The sequence below is a fragment of the Pogoniulus pusillus genome, chromosome 27 (assembly GCF_015220805.1).
Source record: "Pogoniulus pusillus isolate bPogPus1 chromosome 27, bPogPus1.pri, whole genome shotgun sequence".
Classification (NCBI taxonomy): Eukaryota; Metazoa; Chordata; class Aves; order Piciformes; family Lybiidae; genus Pogoniulus; species Pogoniulus pusillus.
The window spans coordinates 17737505-17761871 of NC_087290.1; the positions used below are offsets into that span (position 1 = coordinate 17737505).

Sequence of the window (24367 nt, forward strand, 5' to 3'; positions counted from 1 at the left end):
GAAGTCAGTTTTCAGCTGAAATGTCTCCACAGTATTTACATCATATTTATTTTGGGCCCACGGGCATATAGCCTGAGAAATGTTGCAACCATTTTCTTTAGTAGCTGAGACAAGTTTACATAAAACAGGTCTGGCAAAACCAGCAGCATCTCCCCCAGTTCTGCTTTTCATCCATAGCTTGCACTTGGCTGCTACCCTTCAAGCACATATGATGAAGGGAAGCCTTTTAAGTGTAGGTATTCCTTTAATGCAGTGTTCTGGGAAAGGCATGCATTAGCCTGTCTGATAAGCAAAACTGAGTTGCTAAAACAAGATGACACAGTGACCAAAAGGACGTAACAGAAATCATACACTTAAGTGAGAATTTGATCCATTAGTTCTATCAGGATTCTTTTTATGCTAGGAGGAGGACCAATTTCCTTTCTTTTTTTAATGTGGTGTTTCCTCCATTTAAAAAAAAAGACCACTCTGAAAATCTTAACTCTCATTAGAACACTTTTTGCTTTCCCCTTTAAGGAAGTCTTGCGTATGAGAGGGGTTGAATGTAATTACATTGAAGCACCATTTCTGTTCCTACTAAACTCTCCATCACTTCTACAGAAATCTCAAGTGATTAAATAGGCTTTTTCTATCATAAACTGCTTAATACTCCCCCAGGGTGTTTGGATATTTGCATGTGTTTACAGCTCTGACTGGGGCTTGGGTGTGAGAAGGGCCACAGGGAGGTGTAAGCTGTGCAAAGTCCGAGCCACCGTCAAACCAAGGCTGCTCTTCTGCAGCTGACAGCCCAGCAGTTGATCTTGCTGCTTCTGTACCAGTGTGTAGTGGCTCACAGTCATCGTTTTAAGTTTAAATAGAAACACTTCTCAACGAGACAGAGTCAGGAGACAGCAGATTGCTCACTGTCGGTGAATTAAAACGTTCTGAGTTGGAGCTCTGTGTCTAAGTAGTGTTCTCCTCTTTGCATCCAGTGAGATCAATGCTGTAATTCCATTTCTGCACTGCACTGATTAATGGCTGCAGTGAAGATGAAACTGATTTAGTAGGAACTAATAGCGGATTTAAATCTCAAATTCTCTTTCCCACCCCCCTAGAGAAGTTTGGTCCTTCAGTTTGGTAGATAGAATTAAGTTGTTTGGGTTTGGGTTATTTTTTTTTTAACTTGATAAAATCTTTCCCATCTTTTCCATGAGGTAGCAATTCAGGCATTTATATTTGACAGTATCTACTGAATAGAATTTATAAGTTCATTTATGATACCTTTATTTTAAATTCATATACACTCCATTAAAAAAAAATCCAGAAGAAATTCCAGCACAAAAAACTGCCTTAAGATGGAGTTGAAGGTGCTGATGTCCTTCTTACAGGTGAAGCAGACAGGGAGTCACAAGTTAAGGCTCTTTCACAAGCTTTAGGAATTGCTTCCTTCTTTTTTGGCCAAGATAAGTGAGTAAGAGGAAAAAAAATCCAAACAAAACAACTTAGCAGCTGTAACTCTGACGGTATGTAGGTTATTTGGTGTGGTACTGGGCTGTAAGGTGTGTGGCTGAGTCACAGGCATGATCCTGACACGATGTTTACTCCAGTTTCACGCAGTATTTTGTTTGGAAACCCATAGGTGTACAGCTAGAATATGAGCTAAAGTTACCTGTTAAAGTTGATGAAACAAGTGTTGGACATTTCTCTATTTTTATATATTACAAAGGGCATTTTGAAAAGAAAAAAAAAGAATTTCTTGCAGTTTTAGTAATTATTTAGTGTGGTAATATACATAGATTGTGACAATGTTTTCTGCCATATCCATTACTTCGGTGTAATTCTGTTTTATGTAGCAAATGTGTGTATGTACAAAGGAGATTATGTAAAGAAAGATGTAAGAAACAGGCTGGAACCCTTTGTAACAGGGACTGTCTTCCTCTGTGTCTGTCAAGTACTTAATGCCTCGAGGTCACAGGCGAAGCTCTTAGCTGAGCCCCGCGGTGACTGAATTGCCAAGCGATGAGCACACAGGGGCAGCTCCTCTGCTTTCCACAAGAAGCCTTAGTACAAATGTTGCCATGAAGCTCACCTTGCCACCTGTCTGCTGCTGGGGCTGTGGTCGTTCCTAATGCCAGCAACTCCGTTTGCCTAGAGTTCCTGTGTCCTTTGCTCCAGTCCTTTTTGGCAGCAGGAAAGGAAATCTGAGCTTTGATGTCAATCAGGGAAATCTTCCTTGTCAGCAAGGTGATCCTTCCAGAGCTTGTTCAGGCCTCATGCAGTGTCCTTTGAAGCCAAACAAATGATTGAATGTTGATTTCAAGAGACACTGGACGTGTCCTACAAGATCAAACTGTGCTGAAGTAACAGCTCTGTTACACCTGAGGCCCTGGTTGGTCAAGTTCTTCAGGAGTGGTCTAAAAAATACTGTAAAAATATAAATATATTTAATTACATGTACTGAGGAGGAAAAAAAAAGCCTATTTGTTGTGGTCAGAGTTCAGATTATTATGTGGGTTTTGATTTCTTAGTCATTCTTGCCTATCTGTTGCTTTAACTGTTGTATATGAAAGAGGAAGCGACTCTAAAGCGTGAGGAAGATGAGGATTCCACCTGTTTTTAATGGTTCTGTTATTTAGGGATGGATGTCAGCAATCTAACTCCATATTAATGCCATTTTTGTGCATTAGAAGATGTGTGTATATCATACACCCACATTTTATATCTAATATATTATATATTTGGTACTAACTTTGTATTTTCCCCCGAAACGTTGCCAAATCCCACGCCACAAATGTTCTCACACTTGTAAGACTTTTGGTACTTAATAACTGAATGTATTAGGAACTGCTCTGGTATGAAAGGAAGAGAGTGTTTGTTGTGTGGTGTCCCACAAAACAGATGTCTCCATCAGCAGGCAACTTTTGCCTTTGTTTGTTTTCCACATCTCATTTCACCGCAGCGTCACCTGGAAACCAGTCTGTGCTTTAGCCAAGCTGCAGCCCTGCCCTTAACAGCGCAGCCCAACACTGTGCTAAGCCTGAAAGCTGTGACTGGTAGTCGTAGGGATAGTCACCAGTGTGCCACAAATGCATTTAGTAAATGCAGAAATAGACCTTTCCACAAAGGCCAAAACCTTTCTGTTGTGTGTCCCTTTCTCGTCACGCCATTGTATGATATTGTAAGGTTATTGTACGTCCTCGTTTGCATTATAAAACGTTTGGGTTATGTGTGTGTGGGTTTTTTTTCTGCCCTACTTAAAGGCATCAATATAGCAACTTTGTATAAAGGTAGCTTTCTAAAATTGTTATTTCTTTTGTATAAAATTCTAAACAGTGGGAGTACCATTGCCAAATTGTTGATGTAACATTTCCATTGGTGACTTAACGTTTCTACAAACATTCCTTATTTCTTATGATGACAAAAAGTGGTATTATACTATGCAGAAAGAGTGTATTTTTTATGCCATTCCACACTAAGCAACAAACAGATTCGTTTCACTTGTTTTAAGCTCTCAGTATGGAGAAAGCTTACCCAATGTGCATTCTGAAGAGATGTATTATGACAACATTCCCCCCCCCCCTTTAACAGTGCCAACTTCATTTGGAACAACAAAAAAAAAAGGACAAAACAAAACATGAACTGTAGCATGGCAATAAACTATTGATTTTACATTGAAAATCGTCTGGGAGCTGCTTTGGTATCTCTTAGGGTGAGTGTTGCTGTGGTTGGGTTGGCTGAGCTGGAGGTAGCTCTCCTCAGGGCATCTGAGGAGCTGTAGCTGATAATACAGTAGAATCATAGAATCAACCAGGTTGGAAGAGACCTCCAAGAGCATCCAGTCCAACCTAGCCCCCAGCTCTATCCAGTCAACCAGACCATGGCACTAAGTGCCTCATCCAGGCTTTGCTTGAACACCTCCAGGGTCAGCAACTCCAACACTTCCCTGGGCAGCCCATTCCAATGCCAATCACTCTCTCTGCCAACAACTTCCTCCTAACATCCAGCCTAGACCTCCCCTGGCACAGCTTGAGACTGTGTCCCCTTGTTCTGTTCCTGGTTGCCTGGCAGAAGAGGCCAACCCCACCTGGCTACAGCCTCCCTTCAGGTAGCTGCAGACAGCAATGAGCTCTGCCCTGAGCCTCCTCTTCTCTAGGCTAAACACCCCCAGCTCCCTCAGCCTCTCCTTATAGGGTTTGTGCTCCAGGCCCTTCACCAGCTTTGTTGCCCTTCTCTGGACACCTTCCAGCACCTCAACATCTCTCTTGAATTGAGAGATACTGTGTTTTGGCTGTTGCTGAACAAGCATCCAGGCTGTGCTTTCACAGCATTTCCCTGCCCCTAAGTACACTGAAGGGGTAGGCAATATCCTGGGAGAGGACACAGCTAAGCCATTGACGCAAACTGGCCAAAGGGATGTTCCATGCTATGTGGTGTCAGCTCAGGTGTATCTGCTGAGTGAAAGAAGGCAGTGTGGGGTATTCATCCATGGCTGAGGGACCACTCTGTGTAGATCCCTGCTTCCCAAGACCAACCACTGCCCCACAGGCCCGGACACCTCCCTCTAGTACAGGTCCCTCAAGGCCTCATCCAGCCTAGTCCTGAACACCTCCAGGGAGGGAGCAGCCACAACGTCCCCGGGCAACTTGTGCCAGTGTCTCACCACCCTCACTGCAAACAACTTCTTCCTAACATCCACTTTCAATCTCCCCTCTGCCAGTTTAAACCCATTCCTCCTCGTCCTGTCCTGACAAGAGCTTGTCAATAGATCTGCAAGGCCACTCCAAGCTCTCCTCCAGGCTGCACAGCCCCAACTCTCTCAGCCTGTGCTCACAGCAGAGCTGCTGCAGCCTTCTCAGCATCTTGGTGGCCTCCTCTGCACTGGCTCCAACACTTCCATGTGCTGCTTGTGCTGGGGGCTCCAGAACTGCCCCCAGGACTGCAGGTGGGGTGTGAGGAGAGCAGAGCCCAGGGGCAGGATCCCCTCCCTCGCCCTGTGCCCACACTGCTCTGGCTGCACCCAGCTCAGGGCTGTGTCTGGGCAGCACTCACGCTGCCGGCAGTGTGGCGTAAGTCGCTAACACATAAGGCAGGCTCCGGCACCGAGCCCGTGCCCGACGCGCACCGCCGTTAAAGAGGCCGGGCCCGGGCGGACTGCGGCTCCCAGCGTGCCCCGCGCCGCCGGCAGCGCCGCCTCCTCCGCAGCCTCCTCCGCAGCCGCTTCCGCTGGAGCTCGCTGGGACGCGGCGGGGTTCACGTGCTGGTCTGGCGGCCTGAGGCGGTCCGTGGGGTCCCGGGGACGGCAGCGGCGGCGACAGCAGCAGCATGGTGAGCAGCGGAGAGCAGCGGTGGCTGCGGTGGTTTCCCGCGGGGAGGCGGGCGCAGCGGGGCGGGGGCGGCAGCGGCAGCGCTCCCCGCAGCGCCGCGTGCCGGGCCCGGCGCTCGCGCTCCCGCCCGCGCTTTGTCCGGCGGCGGCGGCGGAGGCGCTCGCGGGCGGGGCGGCCCCGCGGCCTGCGGAGGGCGGGAGGCGGCGGCGGCGGCCTGCTGGGCCTGGAAGGTTCTAGAGCTAGCGCCAGGGGGCTCCGCTAGGCCGCGGCCCGGCGGGCGGTGCTCTGTGGCATCCGCCGCTCCCGTAACGGGCAGGCCCCGGGTCGGATCCTGGGCCCGCGGTGGGCATCTCCGCCTCGCCGGAGAAAGTGTTTGGTCCCTCCCGTACCCTGAGCCTTATAGTGGTTGCTGTGGCGGCGGCGGGCGGGAAGGCTCTTCTCCCTTGGCGCCGGGAAGCCCTGGAGAGGGGCAGCGCCGAGTCACGGAGCGTGAGAGGCCGCTCGCGGTGAGCTGCCGAGAGCCGCTGCCGAGAGCCGCTGCCGAGAGCCGCTCCCGTGCCGTCCGCTGCGCCCTTTTGGAGCGTTCTCGTCCAAGCCGTGGTGATGGAATGGGTGCAGGACTGTGCGCCGATCATGCGGCCAGGTAAAGAAGTGGTGGAGCTTTCTTAAGGGGGTTGATGCTTTTGTTCTGCTGAGAGTTGGTCCTAACTCGTTCGCATCCTGAAGCCACAGAATCGCTTAGGTGAGCTCAGCTGCTGACTGTCCAGCTGCCGAGCGCACCGGGAAACTGTCCCAAAGCACCACACCGTTTAAGTAGCTCCAGGCACCGTGACTCAAGCACTCCGCAGGGCAGTTTGCTCCAGTGCTTGACAACCCTTTTGGTGAAGAAATTTCACCTAGCATCCCTTCTACACTTCCTCTGGTGCGACTTGAAGCCATTGCCTCTTGTGCTGTCAGGTCCTTGAGTTCTTTGTGAGTGGTGGGCTTTAGCAGCATGTACTCATTAGTGATATAATCAATTTGCATAGAAAGGCAGAAAAATCAATTAAGGATCAACACAAGTATCTGTGACTGTTTGGGAGTTACCTGCCCTCTCAAGAAATCACCCAGGCTAGACTCAGCCAGGTGGAAGGAATGAAGCTATAATTACATCTTAGCACGGTGTAGAAGCAGATGTTTATATCATAAATATGTATGGCTATAGACAGAAATGTACAACTTAAAAGTGATACAGAAACACAACAGCTCTCCTAGAAACCAGAGCCCCCAGGAGGGGCTCCCAGCCACCCTTCTGCCTTCTTTTCACCCCTCCACCTTACCCCTGAGTCTGCCTTATGTGCAAGGTGAGTTGAGAGGATTGACAAGGGGGGTTAGAAGCAGAAGGATTGGTTACACAGAAGCAGCACACACTCTGAGGAGGAGACACACACACACTCACTGCCTTATCTATGTTTTTGCTTTTATACATCTCAGCAAGCCTGTGAATGAGGTAGATGTCACCATTGTTTTCTTTTCATTGCCTATAATCTAATTTCTCTCATTAAAATATCCCAGTTGGCCTCAAACTAGCATAATATCAAAACAGTAAATTCCCAGCAAGTAGAGTTACTTAGGTTTTGCTGCTTGTACCTGTCTTTGGGCTGCCTGGATCATTTGGATGTGATGCTTAGGGATATGGTTTAAGGTGAATCTTGTAGAGTAGGGTTATAGGTTGGATTTGGTGATCCTGAGGGCCTTTGCCAACCTGTGATCTGCTGGTTACCCACAAAGGACAGCAATATAAATGTTCCCATATGGTAATGTACTGGTAACAGCCTTTCAGGCTTACAGAGAATGTCTTTAGGAGCAGATTGCAACCTGTCTTGTAGTCTTTTCACATGATGAAGACCTTGCCAGATAGATTTTAAAGGCAGAATCCAGATGAATTCATATTTTTTTAGCCAAACCAAATGGGCTGTAGCACTAAATAATTTTAATAAAACATCATTCGGGTTGTTAGTGTCAGGGATTTGTTTTTCAAAAGTCATTCTTTAACAAAAGTGAAGGAAATCTGCTTCTGCCAACTCTCTTCTAGGCATCGCTTTCCCTTGCTCCTGTGAACATTTTCAAGGCAGGTGCAGATGAAGAAAAGGCAGAAACAGCTCGGCTGGTAAGTGTAATTCTCAAAAAAAATGGTAATGCTGGAGGTAATTCAGCTTTGTCTTCATTTTACATCGACTCATAGAATCAGCCAGGTTAGAAGAGACCTCCAAGCTCAGCCAGTCCAACCTAGCACCCAGCCCTAGCCAATTAACCTGACCATGGCACTAAATACCTCATCCAGTCTTTTCTTGAACACCTCCAGGGATGGTGACTCCACCACCTCCCTGGGCAGCCCATTCCAGTGGCAAATCACTCTCTCTGTGAAGAACTTCCTCCTAACATCCAGCCTGTACTTCCCCTGGCACAGCTTGAGGCTGTGTCCCCTTGTTCTATTGGTGGTTGTCTGGGAGAAGAGACCAACCCCCACCTGGCTACAACCTCCCTTCAGGTAGTTGTTGACAGCAATGAGGTCACCCTTGAGCCTTCTCCAGGCGAAACAAGCATGTCTATGAACAAAAGGTAGGAGAGGTGTTGTTTATACTAGCAATTAGAGCAACTGCTCCAAGGTGTTCAAACCCTCTGTGCCTTAGCTCAGAAGGCTGATGTTCACTGGGAGGTATTTCTGTTGTCTGTGAGACAGGCTTTTGTGGTTTCTTGGAGAATTGAGTGTGTTTGAGCTGGCTGTCAAAATGTAACAGTTAAAAAACTTGTACCCCCACTCTGCTAAGAGGAGTGTGGCTGTCAAAAGGTTATGTTCATGTGTGCCCTGAGAAGTTAGGGGCTAGCATCTACCTCTTATAATAACGTAGAAATAAATGCTTTACTAAGGTGTGTTTGCTTTCATTTCAGTCGTCCTTTGTTGGTGCCATTGCTATTGGTGACCTGGTCAAGAGCACTCTGGGTCCTAAAGGCATGGTAAGACAGCTGCAAGTTCTTTGTGGTCATACTTGTTAATTCAGTTTTAATAGTCAAAACATGTTTGCAAGCCATATTCTGTATCTTGTAGGACAAGATTCTTTTGAGTACCGGGAGAGACAGCACGGTAACAGTTACCAATGATGGTGCCACCATCCTGAAAGCTATTGGAGTTGACAACCCAGCTGCCAAGGTCTTGGTTGGTGAGTTTTTAACAGCTTGACATTTGAGTACATAGCATTTCTCCATTTGTAACTCTACTGTGTAGTTTCTCTTTGTTCCTAGAAACATATTCTTCAGATAATGTGAAAAAATGAGAGGGAGCAAAATTCCTCAAGGAGGCCAAGGTGTTGCAAGAGCTGTGGAACTCTGAAAAAGTAAAGTTGAGGCATATGCTGCTCTTGCAAAACTGCTCTGGTGTCTCCTTGCTTTCCCTAAACCTCTGTTGGTCACAGAGTCAGAAGGGGCAAAAGACATCTGTGTGCCTGTCTTTTGTTTTTCACTGGGAAAATTGAAAGCAGAACTTTACTGGGGTACATACTGTCTCTGGTTCTCCCTAATTTAAATCCCTGTCTCTTGCTTCATGAACATCTGAAGTAAACTTCAGGCAGAGTTTACCTCTGTGATCAGTTGTCTTAGTGTGCAGATCATCCAGTTTCAGTGGCAAGCAGAACCCTGAACAATTCATTGTCGAGTGTCTGGATGGTTTTGTGGTGTACTTGGTTGTTCTCTGATCCCATATGTGTGCCTTAGGCTGCTATCTGGCCCTGCTGCTTTTTTTTGAGAGAAGCCTGAGAGGGGATCTAATAAATGTTTATTAATGTCTCAGGGCTGGGGGTCAGGAGTGGGGGACAGACTCTGCTCACTTGCTGCCTGGGGTAGGACAAGGAGCAATGGATGGAAGCTGAAGCACAGGAGATTCCAGCTCAACACAAGGGGGAACCTCTTTACTGAAAGGTGACAGAGCCCTGGCACAGGCTGCCCAGAGAGGATGTGGAGTCTCCTTCCCTGGAGCCTTTCCAGCCCTGTCTGGGTGCGATCCGGTGTGACCTGAGCTAGACTGTATGGTCCTGCTCCTGCAGAGCGGTTGGACTGGATGATCTCTTTGGGTCCCTTTCAACCCCTGACATCCTGTGAGCCTGGGATCTTTAGGAATGGGGAAAGAGAAAAGCAGCACTTGACCATTGCCAAACTGGAACCAATCTCTAGGTTGAAACTGGAAGAGCAGGATTTTGAAGGATGCTGAGTTTGATTTGCCTGTCAGGTTTTTGTGTTACACAGATTGACTTCTTTAAGCTGCTGGGGAGTAAGATTCTTGAAGCTGATCTGAGATAAGAGTATTTGCCTATAAAGCTGGTAGAGGTAAGTGTGGCATTTTGAACCAGAATATTAATACAGAAACTTCTTTCTTTAGATATGTCAAAGGTTCAGGATGATGAAGTAGGTGATGGAACTACATCTGTCACAGTGTTGGCAGCTGAACTACTGAGGGTAATGTATTACAGTTCTTAAGATGTGTTTCTGTTTGGCAGTTACTCCTGTGACACCAGTGGGAGGGATGTTTTTGGTGTTTATGAAGAAGGCTTCAAAATGCTCTTTTGCTGTGGAAACTGATAGGAAAAAAACCCTTGAGCATTGTGCCCTTCATATTTTAAAGAAAATTATACTATGTTCCTTTTTATTTATAAATTCACAAGAATTCTGCTTTGCTACACGAAAAAAATCAAGGAAATGTCTTCTCTCATTTCATTATGCAACATTATGTCACAGATTGTTTCTTAGATGTTGCACACAGTAGCATGGAGCACTGCTTGGTTGTGAGATTCAGTCCTCTGAAATCCTTTTCCATAACATTAATGAGTGAAAAAAAACCACCACCTGTCAGATTTTGTCCTTGTGTGCATGAGCCCTGTATTCATGCTGTTCCTTCACACTCTGCACACTGAGTTTGCACTACCAGACTCACTTCAGAAGTGAGGAACTCTTGTTGGCAGTGCTGTGCCAGTAAATCAAATCATCTCAGATTAGGAGCATCTGAGAAATTCTTTGTGAGCTTGCCAAGTTCCTTGAAAAAAAGAAGTTTGGAGATTTATTTGTTTTCAGCTACACTTTGAGTTACAGCTATAAACAGAAAACTGACCTCAAACATAAAGTGGAAGATTGTAGCCCAGACAGCCAACTGTGCCCTGGGCTGCATCAAAAGAAGTGTGGCCAGCAGGTCAAGGGAGGTGGTTCTCCCTCTCTACTCCACTCTGGTGAGACCTCACCTCGAGTACTGCGTCCATTTCTGGAGCCTCTATTACAAGAAAGATCTGGAGGTGCTGGAAGGTGTCCAGAGAAGGGCCATGAGGATGAGCAGAGGGCTGGAGCTGCTCTGCTGTGAGGACAGGCTGAGAGAGTTGGGGTTGTTCTGTCTGGAAAAGAGAAGGCTCTGAGGAGACCTTATTGTGGCTTTCCAGCACCTGCAGTGGGCTAGAAGAAAGCTGGGGAGGGACTTTTTAGGGTGTCAGGTGGTGATAGGACTGGGGGGAATAAAACAAACTAGAAGTGGGTAGATTGAGATTGGATGTTAGGAAGAAGTTATTGAGCATGAGGGTGGTGAGATACTTGAACAGGTTGCTCAGGGTTGTTGGAATCCTCATCCCTGAATGTTTTTAAGGCCGGGCTCAATGTGGCTCTGAGCAGCCTGCTCTAGTGTGAGATGTCCCTGCCCATGGCAGGGGGGGTGGAACTGGCTGATCCTTGAGGTCCCTTCCAACCCTGACAGTTCTGTGGTTCTATGAGTGTCACTTTTGTAATTCCTCAGAAGTCTGATGTAAGATGTAACTGTGCTGTAAAGGAGGTAGATCCTGCTGTGGGGTGGTAAAGGTCTTTGAGCAGCTGCCTTGTGAGCTCTTGTGGAACCCTTTGCTTTGTGGATATCTCTGAAATGCAGTACTGAATTTTGGGATAAATGCTTTCTTGTAAGCCCTCTCCTCCTACATACAACATGTAAGAAGACAACCTCAGCTGCTCTTTCATGAACTGAATTTGGTTCAGACTAGACTTGGTTTTTTGTTTGTTTTTCCACTCAGTGCAATCTCTTCCAGCTCTGACAATTCTATGATTGCTGTGAGAAGTAGATGTTTGGTTGCTATTCCTATTTGACTTAGGATTATATTTTCTAATCAGCATTTCCTGATGATGCTCCAGGAGCAGATCATACTTTGCTAGATTGGAAGAGCAGCCTGCCAGCAGTGATTTTCATTCTGTTGTTACAGCTCTATGCCTTCTACTGACATTCAGAATTTTCTGATTACTTGCAAGTGTCTTGGTAATCAGTGCAAAAGTACCTTGGAGGATAAAAGCTGATTGTTAATTTCATTTAAATAGGAGGCAGAATTGTTGATTGCAAGGAAAATTCATCCTCAGACCATCATTGCAGGCTGGAGAGCAGCCACAAAAGCTTCAAGAGAGGCGCTTCTGAAAGCAGCTGTGGATCATGGGTTAGTAACCTACACGTTTGTTGTGGTTCTTTATGAACCAGCCAAGATGAAAACAGCAGTGAGAACTGTACACCTCTGGGAAATTGTTCCCTCACTTGTTCTGTTTTAAGCAAAGGAAAGCCTGGATTTTTGAACAGTTAAGAAAGAAAAGACTCCTTTTTCCTTTGCTAAACTCCAGAAGCTTTGTGAAATGATTTACAATAACGTAGGATGTTCAGGAACAAATAAGCAAATAATTTGCTCCCCAGAACAAATGTCTGGGCTGTTATTTCAGGTTTCATACTCAGATTTTAAGTGTGACTTTTGTCACCTGATAGTTGGAGAGCACAGGCTTGCTAAAGCTGCACTGCAAAGGTTCTCCACTTCAAACAGAAGACTGTGCTCTGGGACACGGGAGGGATTCTGTGCAGCACTCCTCAGAGTGCAACATGGGACACACATACAGGCTAGAAGGAGGGAGGCACACAGTGGTTGGTTAATGATAGTGAAGGCTTTTAGGCTTTCCACTTTAACTTATGGGCTTTATTTTAGTGATGATGAAGTCAAGTTCCGTGAAGACTTGATGAACATTGCGGGAACGACTCTCTCCTCCAAATTGCTTACTCATCATAAGGATCACTTTGTCAAACTAGCTGTAGAAGCTGTTCTTAGGTTGAAAGGTTCTGGTAATTTGGAGGCCATCCATGTCATTAAGAAACTTGGTGGAAGTTTGGCTGATTCCTACTTAGATGAAGGTAAGTCTTTGATGTATGTTTGCTCTAAGTGAGACTTGGACAGACTGGAAAGCTGGGCAAAGAGGATCCAAATGAGATTCCACAAGGATCTAGTGCAGAGTCCTGCATCTGGGGAGGAATAATAAACTGCACCAGTACAGGCTGCAAGGTGATCTGCTGGAGAGCAGCCCTATGGAGAGGGACCTGGGAGTGCTGGGGGAGAACAAGTTCTGCATGGGACAGCAATGTGCCAGTGTGGCCAAGAAGGTCAGTGGGATCCTGGGGTGCATTAGGAAGAGTGTGTCCAGCAGATCAAGGGAGGTTCTTCTGCCCCTCTGCTCTGCCCTGGTGAGACCTCATCTTGAATGCTTCCTTCAGTTTTGGGCTCCCCAGTTTAAGAGGGACAGGGATCTGCTGGAGAGGGTCCAGCAGAGGGTCCAGTTATGAAGATGATTAAGGGACTGGAGGGCATAGTTTATGAGGAGAGGCAGAGGGACCTGAGGCTGCTTAGTCTGGAGAAGAGAAGACTGAGAGGAGATGTAATCAATGTTTGTAACTATCTGAGGGCTGGGGGTCAGGAGCGGGGGACAGGCTCTGCTCACTGCTCCCTGGGATAGGACAAGGAGCAAGGGATGGAAGCTGCAGCACAGGAGGTTCCACCTCAACACAAGGGGGAACTTCTTGACTAGAAGGGTCCCAGAGCACTGGCACAGGCTGCCCAGAGAGGCTGTGGAGTCTCCTTCTCTGGAGCCTTTCAAGTCCTGTGTGGATGTGTTCCTGTGTGACCTGAACTAGATTGTATGGTCCTGCTGTGGCAGGGGATTGGACTGGATGATCTCTTTGGGTCTTTTCTAAGCCCTGACATCCTGTGAGTCACACATCTCTATACAATTCTTTTTCTAGGAAACGTTGCTATATCATTTAATAATAAATATAGGGGAGGGGTGTAATAGTGCTGTGCTTTTTTAATGTGAAGGCTTAGAACATCTTGCTGTTACTACAGGGTTTTTACTTGACAAGAAGATTGGTGTAAATCAGCCCAAAAGAATTGAAAATGCCAAGATTCTTATCGCAAACACCGGTATGGATACGGACAAGATTAAGGTGTGTGACAGAACTGCTCTGGTGAAATAATTGTTTCCTAAATGGAATTCCTTTTTAGACTAACCTCTTTGATTTTGGTTTAGATTTTTGGCTCTCGTGTTAGAGTGGACTCTACAGCAAAGGTAGCAGAAATAGAACAGGCAGAAAAAGAAAAAATGAAGGAGAAGGTAGACCGGATCCTTAAGCATGGAATAAACTGCTTTATTAACAGGTATGTATTGCCTGGGGAAAGGGGCAGAGCTTAGAGTGTGGTTGGAAAGTAGCAAAAATGCTGGGAGTGTGAAGATTCTTTTATCTGTAAAATTAGGTGATCATGCCTAAGGTTTAAATTAGTGGCCAGGCCTTCTTTCTCTGCTTCCTCTAATGCATCATTTCTCTCCTGCCTCCCCTCACCTTTGAGAAGTGGAGTTAAGTAACCAGGAATTCCTGTTTCAGTCCAGTTGAAGCAATGTCACTATGCTTTTATCCTAACACTGACAAATACCAGCAGTATTGTCTGCATCCATGTCCCACTTTGGTGTGGAAAGTCTGTGCTGCTGATTGCATTTAGTGGAGGCTGGAACAGCTATCCTTTTTCCTGCATTAAAATGCTGGTACTGCAGTACTGCTCCAGACTGAAGAATGTCAAAAAGCCTCTGTGCTCTCTGCCATGAGGCTTCTGTAGACATGTCTGAAAGTAGGAAAGAGCACCATCATCACTGATGTCACAGTCTAGGTTACTGATCAGCAGTGCATTTCTCTTAAGCTGTCACTGCTGAAAAAGCCTTCAAGCCTTTAATAGTGAAAAAAGCTTCTGCCTTCAGTAATTCTCATTGAAGTGGAGCTGCCATGTGTATGAGCAGCTTGACACATGGTGGTTCAGTGTATCATGTGGCCTGCTGGGAAGCTGATTATCTACTACTACACCCAAGAAGAGGAGGTGTAAGAGGAGCATGATTTTCCACACTAGCAAAGATTTACTCTTACAGGATGAAGTGCCATCCTACAATGCACCTTCAAAGTCTGTGTTAAGCATCTGTGAGAACCACTGACAGACTGAGAAATCTCATAGAATGGTTTAGGTTGGAAGAGACCTCAAAGCTCATCCAGTTCCAACCCCCCACCATAGGCAGGGACACCTCCCACTAGAACAGGTCACTCAAGGCCTCATCCAGCCTGACCTGGAACACCTCCAGGGAGGTTGTGGAGCACAGAAGCACCCAATGTGATCAAAGATCACATTGGGTGCTTCTGTGCTCCACAGCCTCCCTGAGCAACCTGTGCCAGTGTCTTGCCACCCTCATTGCAAGCAGCTTATTCCTAACATCCACTTTCAATCTCCCCTCTGCCACTTTAAACCCATTACTCCTCGTCCTGTCATTACAAGACCTTGTCATTGGTCCCTCCCCACCCTTCCTGTAGCCCACTTCAGATACTCCAAGGTGTGCTCGAAGCCTTCTCTTTTGCAGGCTGCAGAGCCCCAACTCTCTCAGCCTGTCCTTAGAGCTATTGCAGTCCTCTGAGCATCTTAGTAGCCTCCTCCGGACTCACTCCAACCTAGCCCTGCTGTCTGTGTCATGTTTCACATACATTATCTTCATGCAAAATTAGTGCCCTCTTACTGAACATGTTATAACTACACAGTCCTGTTGAGTCAAGAGTCCTCTTGGCAAATTGATGGAAGAATCCTGTGAAGTATACACAAAAAATCTAAAACCCTTTACTGCATGGTTGCTGTCCTGAGGAATCTCAGGTAGCAGTCAGTCACCGTAGCCAGGCTGGTGGTGTGGCAGTTACACTGACTCTTGACTTCCAGATATAACTCCCTGATAGAATTGCCTTCTGCTTAGAGGGATGCTGTAGGTCCACTTCACATTTGATACTCTAAGAGCTTACCAGTCAACTGTCACTGAGGAGATGCTTGATGGGGTCAAGGCTATACAGATCCAGGGTAGGAGGAATCTTCTCTGCACATATCCATCAGCACCAGCTATCTCTTTGGAAGATAGATTAGAAACATCTGTTTTGAATGAGGAGGCATCTTGCAGCTCCTGTTCAATCTCTACAGTGTTCAGTCTCTCATTTGGAAAGGAAGACTGAATGGTCATTGACCACTTAGCTTTAGATAGCTACTTCATTCTGGAGAGAGTGGGATACCTACTGTGGTCTGCTCATTTGTGTACAGTGCAAGTCTGGCCATTTATTATTCCAAGAGATTTGTCTCCTGTTTGGATTTTATACTGGTGAAGGAATTACAAAGACTCACATGTGGTTGTAGTGCACTCTGCTAGGGTAGGCAGTTAAGGGCCCAGCAGGCACTTAGGATCAAAGGACATAGAATTTGAAGCATGTGGCATATCTTTAGGGGTATTTCAGACAGCTTGGATTTTGGATTTTTTTTCCTCAGCTTTGCATGTTTTCCTGTCCTTGCACTCACCTCTGATGTGCCTGTGTTTTAATTACAGACAGCTGATTTACAACTACCCTGAACAGCTGTTTGGAGCTGCTGGTGTCATGGCTATTGAACATGCAGATTTTGCAGGTGTCGAGCGCCTGGCTCTTGTTACAGGTACATAGAATACTTTGTTGGGTGAAACTTTGAGGCTTGCACTGTTTCCTCTACAGTAAATGCTAATGCTTGATCACCTAGTTTGCACCCTTTTACTATTAAGTAGATCTCTAAGTGTGAAAACTTCTCCAAATAACCTTTACACTCAATTAATAACAGATGTGGAGGAGCCTATGAAATTGGCCATAAGAAACTCTGAATGTGTTGGTTTACCAAGTGCTGTATAACTGTCAGTGTATTTTCAGAAGCAAGCATCCCAGTTTCTATCTTCAGTGTGTTACACTTTGCATGTAAAATGTCTGATTCTGACTCCTCCCTGCATAATGATTTAACATAACTTCTTCTCTAGCACATGGGAGTAAAGAGTCATGTACCTAACTATGGAATGTCATTTGCCCAGTTAGTGCCATTTAGTCATTTTCTTTCATGCTATAAAATATTTTCAGTCAAGTCCCTGCTTGATAAACTTTTTTTCTAGGAGAAAGATGAAACTTAGCAATTGAAAGAATAAGATGATGAATCTGTGAGTTATAAATGTTGCTATAAAGTGGCTGTTGTTTGATTGTAATAGTAGAGAAGATCAGAGAGTCATCTCCTGTTAAAGATGGGGCTGAATCATCAACTTGAGCTGGACCTCAATTAATATGATAAGCCTGGTTAGTTTTAGTAGTGGTCAATGTAAATGTGACTTCAGTAACTAATGAAAATTAAATACCTGGTGTGCTGCAGATCAAGAAAAGACACTGACTTGTTTAGCTTAGCAAAAGTGCAGTAGGAATTGTGTATGGCTGTTTGTAGGCACATTGACACAGGCAAATGCTTGATGGAGAGAGACATTGCTTATGTTCTGAAACAGATGCAAAGCAAATGTGGACAGAGCAAGTGGGCCATAGCAGACCACACTAGATCAAACTGTAGCTGAAATAGTAAGCACAAACTCCACTATAAATCCTGTTTTCCCTCGTGCTGCTACAACTACAGCAGTGCTGCAGGCAAAGGCACAATAATGGAGCATACATTGGGGTTGGATACACATAAATGGTTTTCTGCTGGAAAGAGCAAAGTACTGGGACAATATTGCATTCAGAGAGATTTTGGTCTTTGTGGTACCTATTTTGTTTAAGATCTGGGAGTTTTAATTAGTGCATGTTACTGCTGCTATGACATGGCACCAGACTCATGATTCAGGAGAATGGTGGCCTGGTGAGCCATCATCAGGCAGGCAACTCAAGTTTAAGAACATAGCAAACTTGATGTAGTATTTTGCACATATTTCATCAGTAAGTACTATTAAAGCTTCCAACAGATTGATACTTTACTAGTGGCAAAGATCAGTGTTTAGCCTCTTACCCAGGCAGACCTCACAGGCATTGTAACTCTTGCACTACTCTAGTTCTTGTGATGTGAAATGCAACTTTGGTGCTTTAAGGACATGGTAACATCAGTGGAAGTTTTTTCATCCCATGTGCTGACACTGGGAAAATGTGTCCTGTCAGCATTGCTAATTTAACTCTATTTTGAGGCAATTAAGAAGTAATCTCATTTCTTGTCATTCTAGTCCCTGTCCCAGTTAGATCCTGAATGGATGCTTCTGTCGTGGTCTCTGTGACTTTTATATGATCTTACATTTGTAGGTGGTGAAATTGCATCAACCTTTGATCACCCTGAGCTAGTCAAACTGGGGAGCTGCAAGCTTATTGAGGAAGTCATGATTGGAGAAGATAAACTCATTCATTTCTCTGGAGTGGCAATGGGTAAGTGTTTTATGGCAGCTTTTAACATTGGCATTGAGCTCTGCTAATGCTGTTCAGTTACAAGGGTGGCACAGGAGTTCTGTAACTGTGTTTATTAAAGTCTGACTCTTTAGTAGCAGCTCTGCAAAGATGTGTTTGTGGTTGAGGTTGCAGCTGTTCAATGCAAACAGACCTCAACATTTCTAAGGCTAGGAACCTAAATTTCTGCTTTGGGAGATTAAATTGACAGGAAAATGTCATACCTGAAGAGCTTGAGAGCTTGTTCCAGTAGATCACAGGAAGTTAGGGGTTGGGAGTGACCTCTGGAAATCTTCCAGTCCAAGCTCCCTGCCACAGCAGGACCAGAGAATCTAGTGCAGGTCACACAGGAACACATCCAGGCAGGGCTGGAAAGTCTCCAGAGAAGGAGACTCCACAGCCTCCCTGGGCAGCCTGTGCCACCCTTACATTCAAGGAGTTCTTCCTCATGTTGAGCTGGAACTCCTGTGCTGCAGTTTCCATCCATTGCCCCTTGTCCCATTCCAGGGCACAAGTGAGAAGAAGCTGTCCCTTCCTTCCTGATACCCAGCCCTTACCTGTTTATAGACAGTTATGCCACCACTCTAACTTCCCTGAGGAGCTGTGTTGAGATAAGACTAATTTTCTCTTAAGTAAGATGTTTTGCAGCAGCTGATTAAGCAATAGCATAGTGTACAAGTTGTCATTTGGCCTGGAAGATGTCATCATTCTTCTTGCCACAAGTTGATCTATGCTTGACTGTGGTGATAGCAAAACCACTGTGAATGTTTTGTGTATGGCTTCTTTTCACAGAATCACAGGATGGTTTAGGTCGAAAGGGACCTCAAAGGTCTTCTAGTTCCCGCCTCCCACCATAGGCAGGGACACCTCCCACTAGAACAGGTCCCTCAAGGCCTCATCCAACCTGGCCTTGAACACCTTCAGGGAGATTATGGAGCACAGAAGCACAGAATGTGAAGCACATTTTGTGCTTCTGTGCTCCACAACCTCCCTGGGCAACCTGTGCCAGTGTCTCACCACCCTCCCTGCAAACAACTTCTTCCTAACATCCAGTCCAAACCTCCCCTTTCCTGGTTCAAACCCATTACTCCTTGTCTATTCATGACAAGACCTTCATTTTTTTGCTTCCTTTTTAATCTTGTTGCATTTGCCTTTTTTAGGTGAAGCCTGCACCATAGTTTTACGTGGAGCAACACAGCAGATTCTTGATGAAGCAGAGAGGTCTTTGCATGATGCTCTCTGTGTCCTTGCCCAGACCGTGAAGGACACCAGAACTGTGTATGGTGGAGGTGAATATTCAGTTCTTTGCACTTTGTACATGAGAAACATTATGCATTACTGTTCAAGCTGGATCTAAACCATCTGTGTGTCTTCAATGGGCAGGTTGTTCAGAGATGCTGATGGCTAATGCTGTTGCAGAACTTGCCATCCGAACACCTGGCAAAGAGTCTGTTGCAATGGAGTCCTTTGCTAAGGCTTTACGAATGGTAAGTTTGTGTCATCAGGTTGCTGGGTTCATAGATGGGGTTTCACTAACTTCACTGACTCCTGACATCAGATATTTGCTTGTCTTGCAAAGTTTTGGTTTGCTAAAAGTAAAGAAGTGGAATTTAGCAACATGTCTTGGTTGAGCAGAGGGGAAAACTAACGTTACTGTTTTCTAGGGAAAAGCAGTATTGGTGTATTTCAGTGATTGTGCAAGTTAAAGAATCTCTTTAGAATCTCACCCTTTTGTAGTTGGTTGTTGCTTCTCTTAGCTGTGAGGTTAAAAGTGCAGCAGAAGCAGCTCATGAAAAAAATGCCTTGTTAATTTGACAGCTGATGGAGAAAAGAGCCACCCTTGTATTCAGCTGATACTCAGTGCTGTTTGGTAGCATTCATGTTGTAATACTACTAGAACATAATAGACTTGCACTGGAGATGCCATCTCAGTAGGAAACAGGAGTATCACAGAAGTGTTAGTGGAATGTTCTTGTGCTAACAGTGGTGACTTGAGTTAAAAATGCCTTTCTGTAATTCAGATTAGTGAAAACCTTTCTTAGGAAATAAAAGGCCATGGGAAAATGTTCCTCCTGAGAAAATCAAATTAAGGAGCGTGGTAAGACTTGGCATTGCCTGTTCAGTCAGCATGTGCAGTTTGCACTGCTGCTGGTTAAACAGGGAACAGAATGATCTGGTGGTTAATGCTTACCACTGAACAAATGAGCTTCATTCCATGTAAAATGAACTGACAAATTGGCTACTATGCTACCTTCTAAAGAGTCTTAAACTTAGTTATTTTGGATGTTTGCTGTTTTGTTTGGGGTGGTTTTCCCCTTTTTGGGTATCTTCTGACACCTGTCACAGCTCATCTGCCACATTGCTGAAACTTCCTCTTGATCTGGAATAGTAACTAATACCGAAGTATGTTTTATGGTAACTAGGGACCAGTCCCTGCATTAATTAACAACCTGTCTTTGTCCCCTTAGATCCCAACAATAATAGCTGACAATGCTGGTTACGACAGTGCAGATCTAGTTGCTCAGCTCAGAGCTGCTCACAGTGAAGGAAAGACTACTTATGGACTTGGTAAGGGGACTTGTCTCACTGGATTGCTGTTTGGGAGGGTGCTGAGGCTTATTAAACTGGGTCACATATGCTCATTGCTGTTAGCTTTGCATAGGACATAGGCATACAGTGGTAGGTTCCTTTGTCCTTCTGCAAGCCTTGTAAAAAGAGACAGAAGATTTGTTTCTGCAAGGGATGGTTTCCACCTGTTCCTTTTTTTTAATCTAGAGTCTACATACATTAAGCTTGACAAGAAAAGCAATGATTTAAAACCAAACAAAAACTCAACCCAACCAAACAGGTCTTCTTCCCTGGAAAGTTGTGAAGGATTCTGAAGTTGATGTAACTAAGCAAAATAGTGCTGAGAGTTCTATTTGGACCTTGGGACCTCTTCCCAGTGTGTAAAGTTTTGAACATTAATTGTTTTTCTCTGTGTCATTACAACATGTTAGGCTTAAATCAGAAGCCTAGAGGCATAAGACTTTAACACTTGCCTTACTGTCTGCATGGTTCTTTTGAGCAGATAAGTTACCACACTGTCAGCTTCTTACTATTTCCTTTAAAAAGCATCCAAGTTAAAGAACTAAACCAACACAACAAAGAAAACAAACAAAAAAACCTAGTTTCATAATGTGTCTCTTCTTGCAGATATGAACGAGGGTACCATTGGAGACATGGCAGTCCTGGGGGTGACAGAAAGTTTTCAAGTCAAGAGACAAGTTCTGCTGAGTGCAGCTGAGGCAGCAGAAATGATTCTTCGTGTAGATGACATTATTAAAGCAGCACCAAGGTATGGGCTGAGTGTCTGCATGGTCAGGTACAGTGGGACTTGAGTAACTCTCTTCTGTGGAAGAGCAGATGTGCAGAAAAGTCTTGTTCTGAAAACCTCTTACTTGAAAGGAAGACTGAGATCAGACATGCTAACATTCAGCTTACATAGGCTGTTTTGCATTAGCAGTATGAACAGACCTGGAGAGTGCTTAAATTAGCATGTCTGAGCAATGCTGAGGTCACTGGCCAAGGAAGCCACTGGCAGCCTAGCTTGGATGGGGGATGCTGTGTCCAGCAGGAGCAGGGAGGTGGTTGTCCTCTTGGACACAGCTCTGGTGAGGTCACACCTCGAGTACTGTGCTCAGTTTTGGGCATCTCAGTACAAGAGAGCTGTGGAGGTGCTGGAGCCAGTGCAGAGGAGGGCAAGGAAGCTGGGGAAGGGCCTGGAGAATAAATCTGATGAGGAGAGACTGAAGGAGCTGGGGATGGGTAGTGTGAAACAGAGGAGGCTGAAGGCAGACCTCATGGCTGTCTACAGCTACCTGAAAAGAGGTTGTGGAGAGATTGGAGCTGGTCTCTTCTCACAAGTAATTAGTGATAGAAAAGAGGGAATGGCCTCAATTTGCCACTGGGTAGGTTTAGACTGGACATTAAGAAGAATTTTTCCCAGGAAGAGTGGTCAGGGACTGGAATGAGCTGCCCAGGGAGATGGAGGAGTCCCCAACCCTGTGATGTGTTTCAAGATGGTTTGGCTGTGGCGCTTGGGGCTATGGTTTGGGGTGCACCTTGCAGAGTAGGGATATGGGTTGGGCTTGGTGATCCTGAGGGGCTTTGCCAACCTGAATGCTTTCTGTCATCTCAGGTCAGCAGCTCCTCCTGTGACATGTAGTACTAAACATTAGCAGCAATGGCTGCCCAGTATGCAAGAGGTCGTGCTCCTTTTTGCTCTTGTCAAGAACTGTAGTTAAATGCCAGCTGCTTCTGCAGCTGAAACAAGCCCACATTGGCTCAGATGTCTGAGAGAAGCCATTCGTAGGCAGTTATCCCAGGCATGCCCATGGCCAGGGAGTTTACAGTGGTTTGTGTATCTCAGGGGCTCTTTACTCTGGTCAAAGGCTGTCTGTTAGCTTTGAGGTGACATCACCTTTTGTGCTGTGAGATAAAGCTAGAGCTGGACACAGAATACTCTGAAAACAAAAGCTCAGGCTTGGTGGGGAATCTTGTGGTGCAAAAGGTTCTGATCTGTCTTTTTCTCCCTAGGAAACGTGTACCAGACCATCGCCCATGTTAAGTTTCCTCCAGTCCCTGAGGATGTGTGGACCAGATCTCTCCTAGGAGTTTTTTTTCTAACGATCTAGTTTTTGTGAGATTATGGAACAGAAGCTTGAGATGAGCAAGATCTCCATCAGATAACTGCCTTCAGTTGGGTTTAAGTTATTTCAGTTTCTATGTCTTGTGGGGAAGACATTGGCTTTTGAGCAAAACAGGGGGGTTGTACAACCCTGTTCCTTCTGTTCCTCTCCAGGTTCCACTTCAAAGTACACAGGAAGAAAAATAAATTCAAATTCATCCAAGCTATATTTGTCTTTGTGTAGAATGAGGAAAGGCTGTTTCCTTAGAGAGGTTGTGGGGTTCACCCTGGGTCCTCAGATGCTGCAGGCAGTGGCCTGGCAGACAGTGTGGAGGATCACCTCAAGCTTTTGTAGCTTGCTGGTTCAAATTGACCTCGGGTGTTTAGTGTGAGCTTATTATTCCAGTCCTGCCTGTAGAGGCATCCTAGAAAGAGGCTCTGAAGTTAAATCTTAGCCCTTTCCAGTTCTGTTTTTTTATGATGAAAGAGAAAAAGAGGAAACAGTCAATACCCAGCACTACAACTTGATGGAGTTGACAGCTTTTTATAGCACAAAATTTCTGTGGGTAGGGGTTCTGTTGGGCAGAGTTGAGAGAAAGATGCTGTTTGGGAAAGGTAACATCTTGGATCAGTCTCTGTCTGACTGTAAAGGCAAGCTGGACTTGGCCACTTTTGCAAACATATCAGAGGGCAGTCAGTGTGCCAGGCTGCATCATCTTCCCTTCTTTCTTTTTTAACTGCCTTTCATATTTATGCAGCCTTTCTTTATATTCTCCTTCCTATTCCAGCAGTTGCTGCAAAGGGCAGCATATTTCTTAAGCAGATTCTTTCATGCTGGGGTTGTAAGGAAGTCTGATGCCTGCAGCAATTTTCACTTAAAGTGCTTGGTGATTGTAGGCAGAGACAAGTGGAGGAGCTGTCTGTGTGGGAGCCCAGTGAGGTGCCAGCTGGGTGTCATGACCCTCCTGTCTCTTGCAAGTATAATGCAGCTCCTTGGCAAACGCCGTGGGGGAGGTCTTCCAAAACAGAAAATATCCATGCAAAGAGTTTTCTCCTTTAGGTTTCCTGACATGAGGGGGGGACCTGCTTACAGAATGTTCCTCCAGGCTCTTGAAACACAACCTCCTCAGCTCCTCCAGAGTGACATTAGGGTGCAGGGAGTGCTGTGTGAAATGCCAGCTGCTGACAAGCAAGTGAAAGCAGCTTCCCTGCTGCCTCAGACAGCATAGTACCAGGCCAGTTCCACTGGAAATCAAACAGTGACACTTGGGTGGTAAAAAAGCCCCAAGCTGTTGTCCTGCTGAGTAATTTTCTAGGAAAGAATGGTTCATTGGAACAAGATTAGGGAAAGAGTTTAGGAAGATGGAATGCAGTTAATTCCAGAGAAGGATGATTTAACTTGGCCAGGTACTGGTATATGTTGATGGCTCCAGTAAGCAGGCTTGGCTGGTGCCAGCCAGAATCAAATTCAGACGACAGTTAACAAGACAGCAAGTGCTGGCTGAGTGTTCTTTCCAGATAATTCTTCAAGCATGCAAATGACATGAACCAGTCACCAACTGGCATTGAGTCAAACCTTTTCTGGGAAGTGAAGTGCCCCTTCTGTAGGCGCTGCCGGAGAGGCAGAGGGCAGAGGCTGCTCTGCCACCGAGGCTCCTCGTTCTGTTAAAGGAAAGCTGCCTTGTACCAAAGTCCTTGATCAGTGCTATGGCATCAAAAGCTACATGTGTCATTTGGAGCCAGGTATTAAGAGATTAAAGTGAAACATGCTTTAGA

General features: G+C 45.5%; 1 protein-coding gene across 1 annotated transcript; it reads left to right on the forward strand.

The window, feature by feature from the left end:
• Window positions 1-5169: 5169 nt before the first annotated feature.
• Window positions 5170-22814, forward strand: CCT2 (chaperonin containing TCP1 subunit 2). Its single transcript, XM_064166049.1, has 16 exons — window positions 5170-5304; window positions 7378-7452; window positions 8235-8300; window positions 8392-8503; window positions 9715-9791; window positions 11673-11785; window positions 12317-12519; window positions 13502-13602; window positions 13686-13813; window positions 16047-16150; window positions 17785-17904; window positions 19083-19211; window positions 19306-19409; window positions 20391-20490; window positions 21118-21259; window positions 22501-22814. The coding sequence occupies exons 1-16, from the start codon at window positions 5302-5304 to the stop codon at window positions 22529-22531; spliced, it is 1608 nt and encodes a 535-aa protein (XP_064022119.1). The 5' UTR covers window positions 5170-5301; the 3' UTR covers window positions 22532-22814.
• The last annotated feature ends 1553 nt before the right edge of the window (window positions 22815-24367 follow it).

Coding starts and splice junctions, on each gene's coding strand:
- CCT2 (XM_064166049.1), top strand. Junction 8,301..8,391: donor CTCTGGGTCCTAAAGGCATG/GTAAGACAGCTG, acceptor TGTATCTTGTAG/GACAAGATTCTTTTGAGTAC. Junction 12,520..13,501: donor TGATTCCTACTTAGATGAAG/GTAAGTCTTTGA, acceptor CTGTTACTACAG/GGTTTTTACTTGACAAGAAG.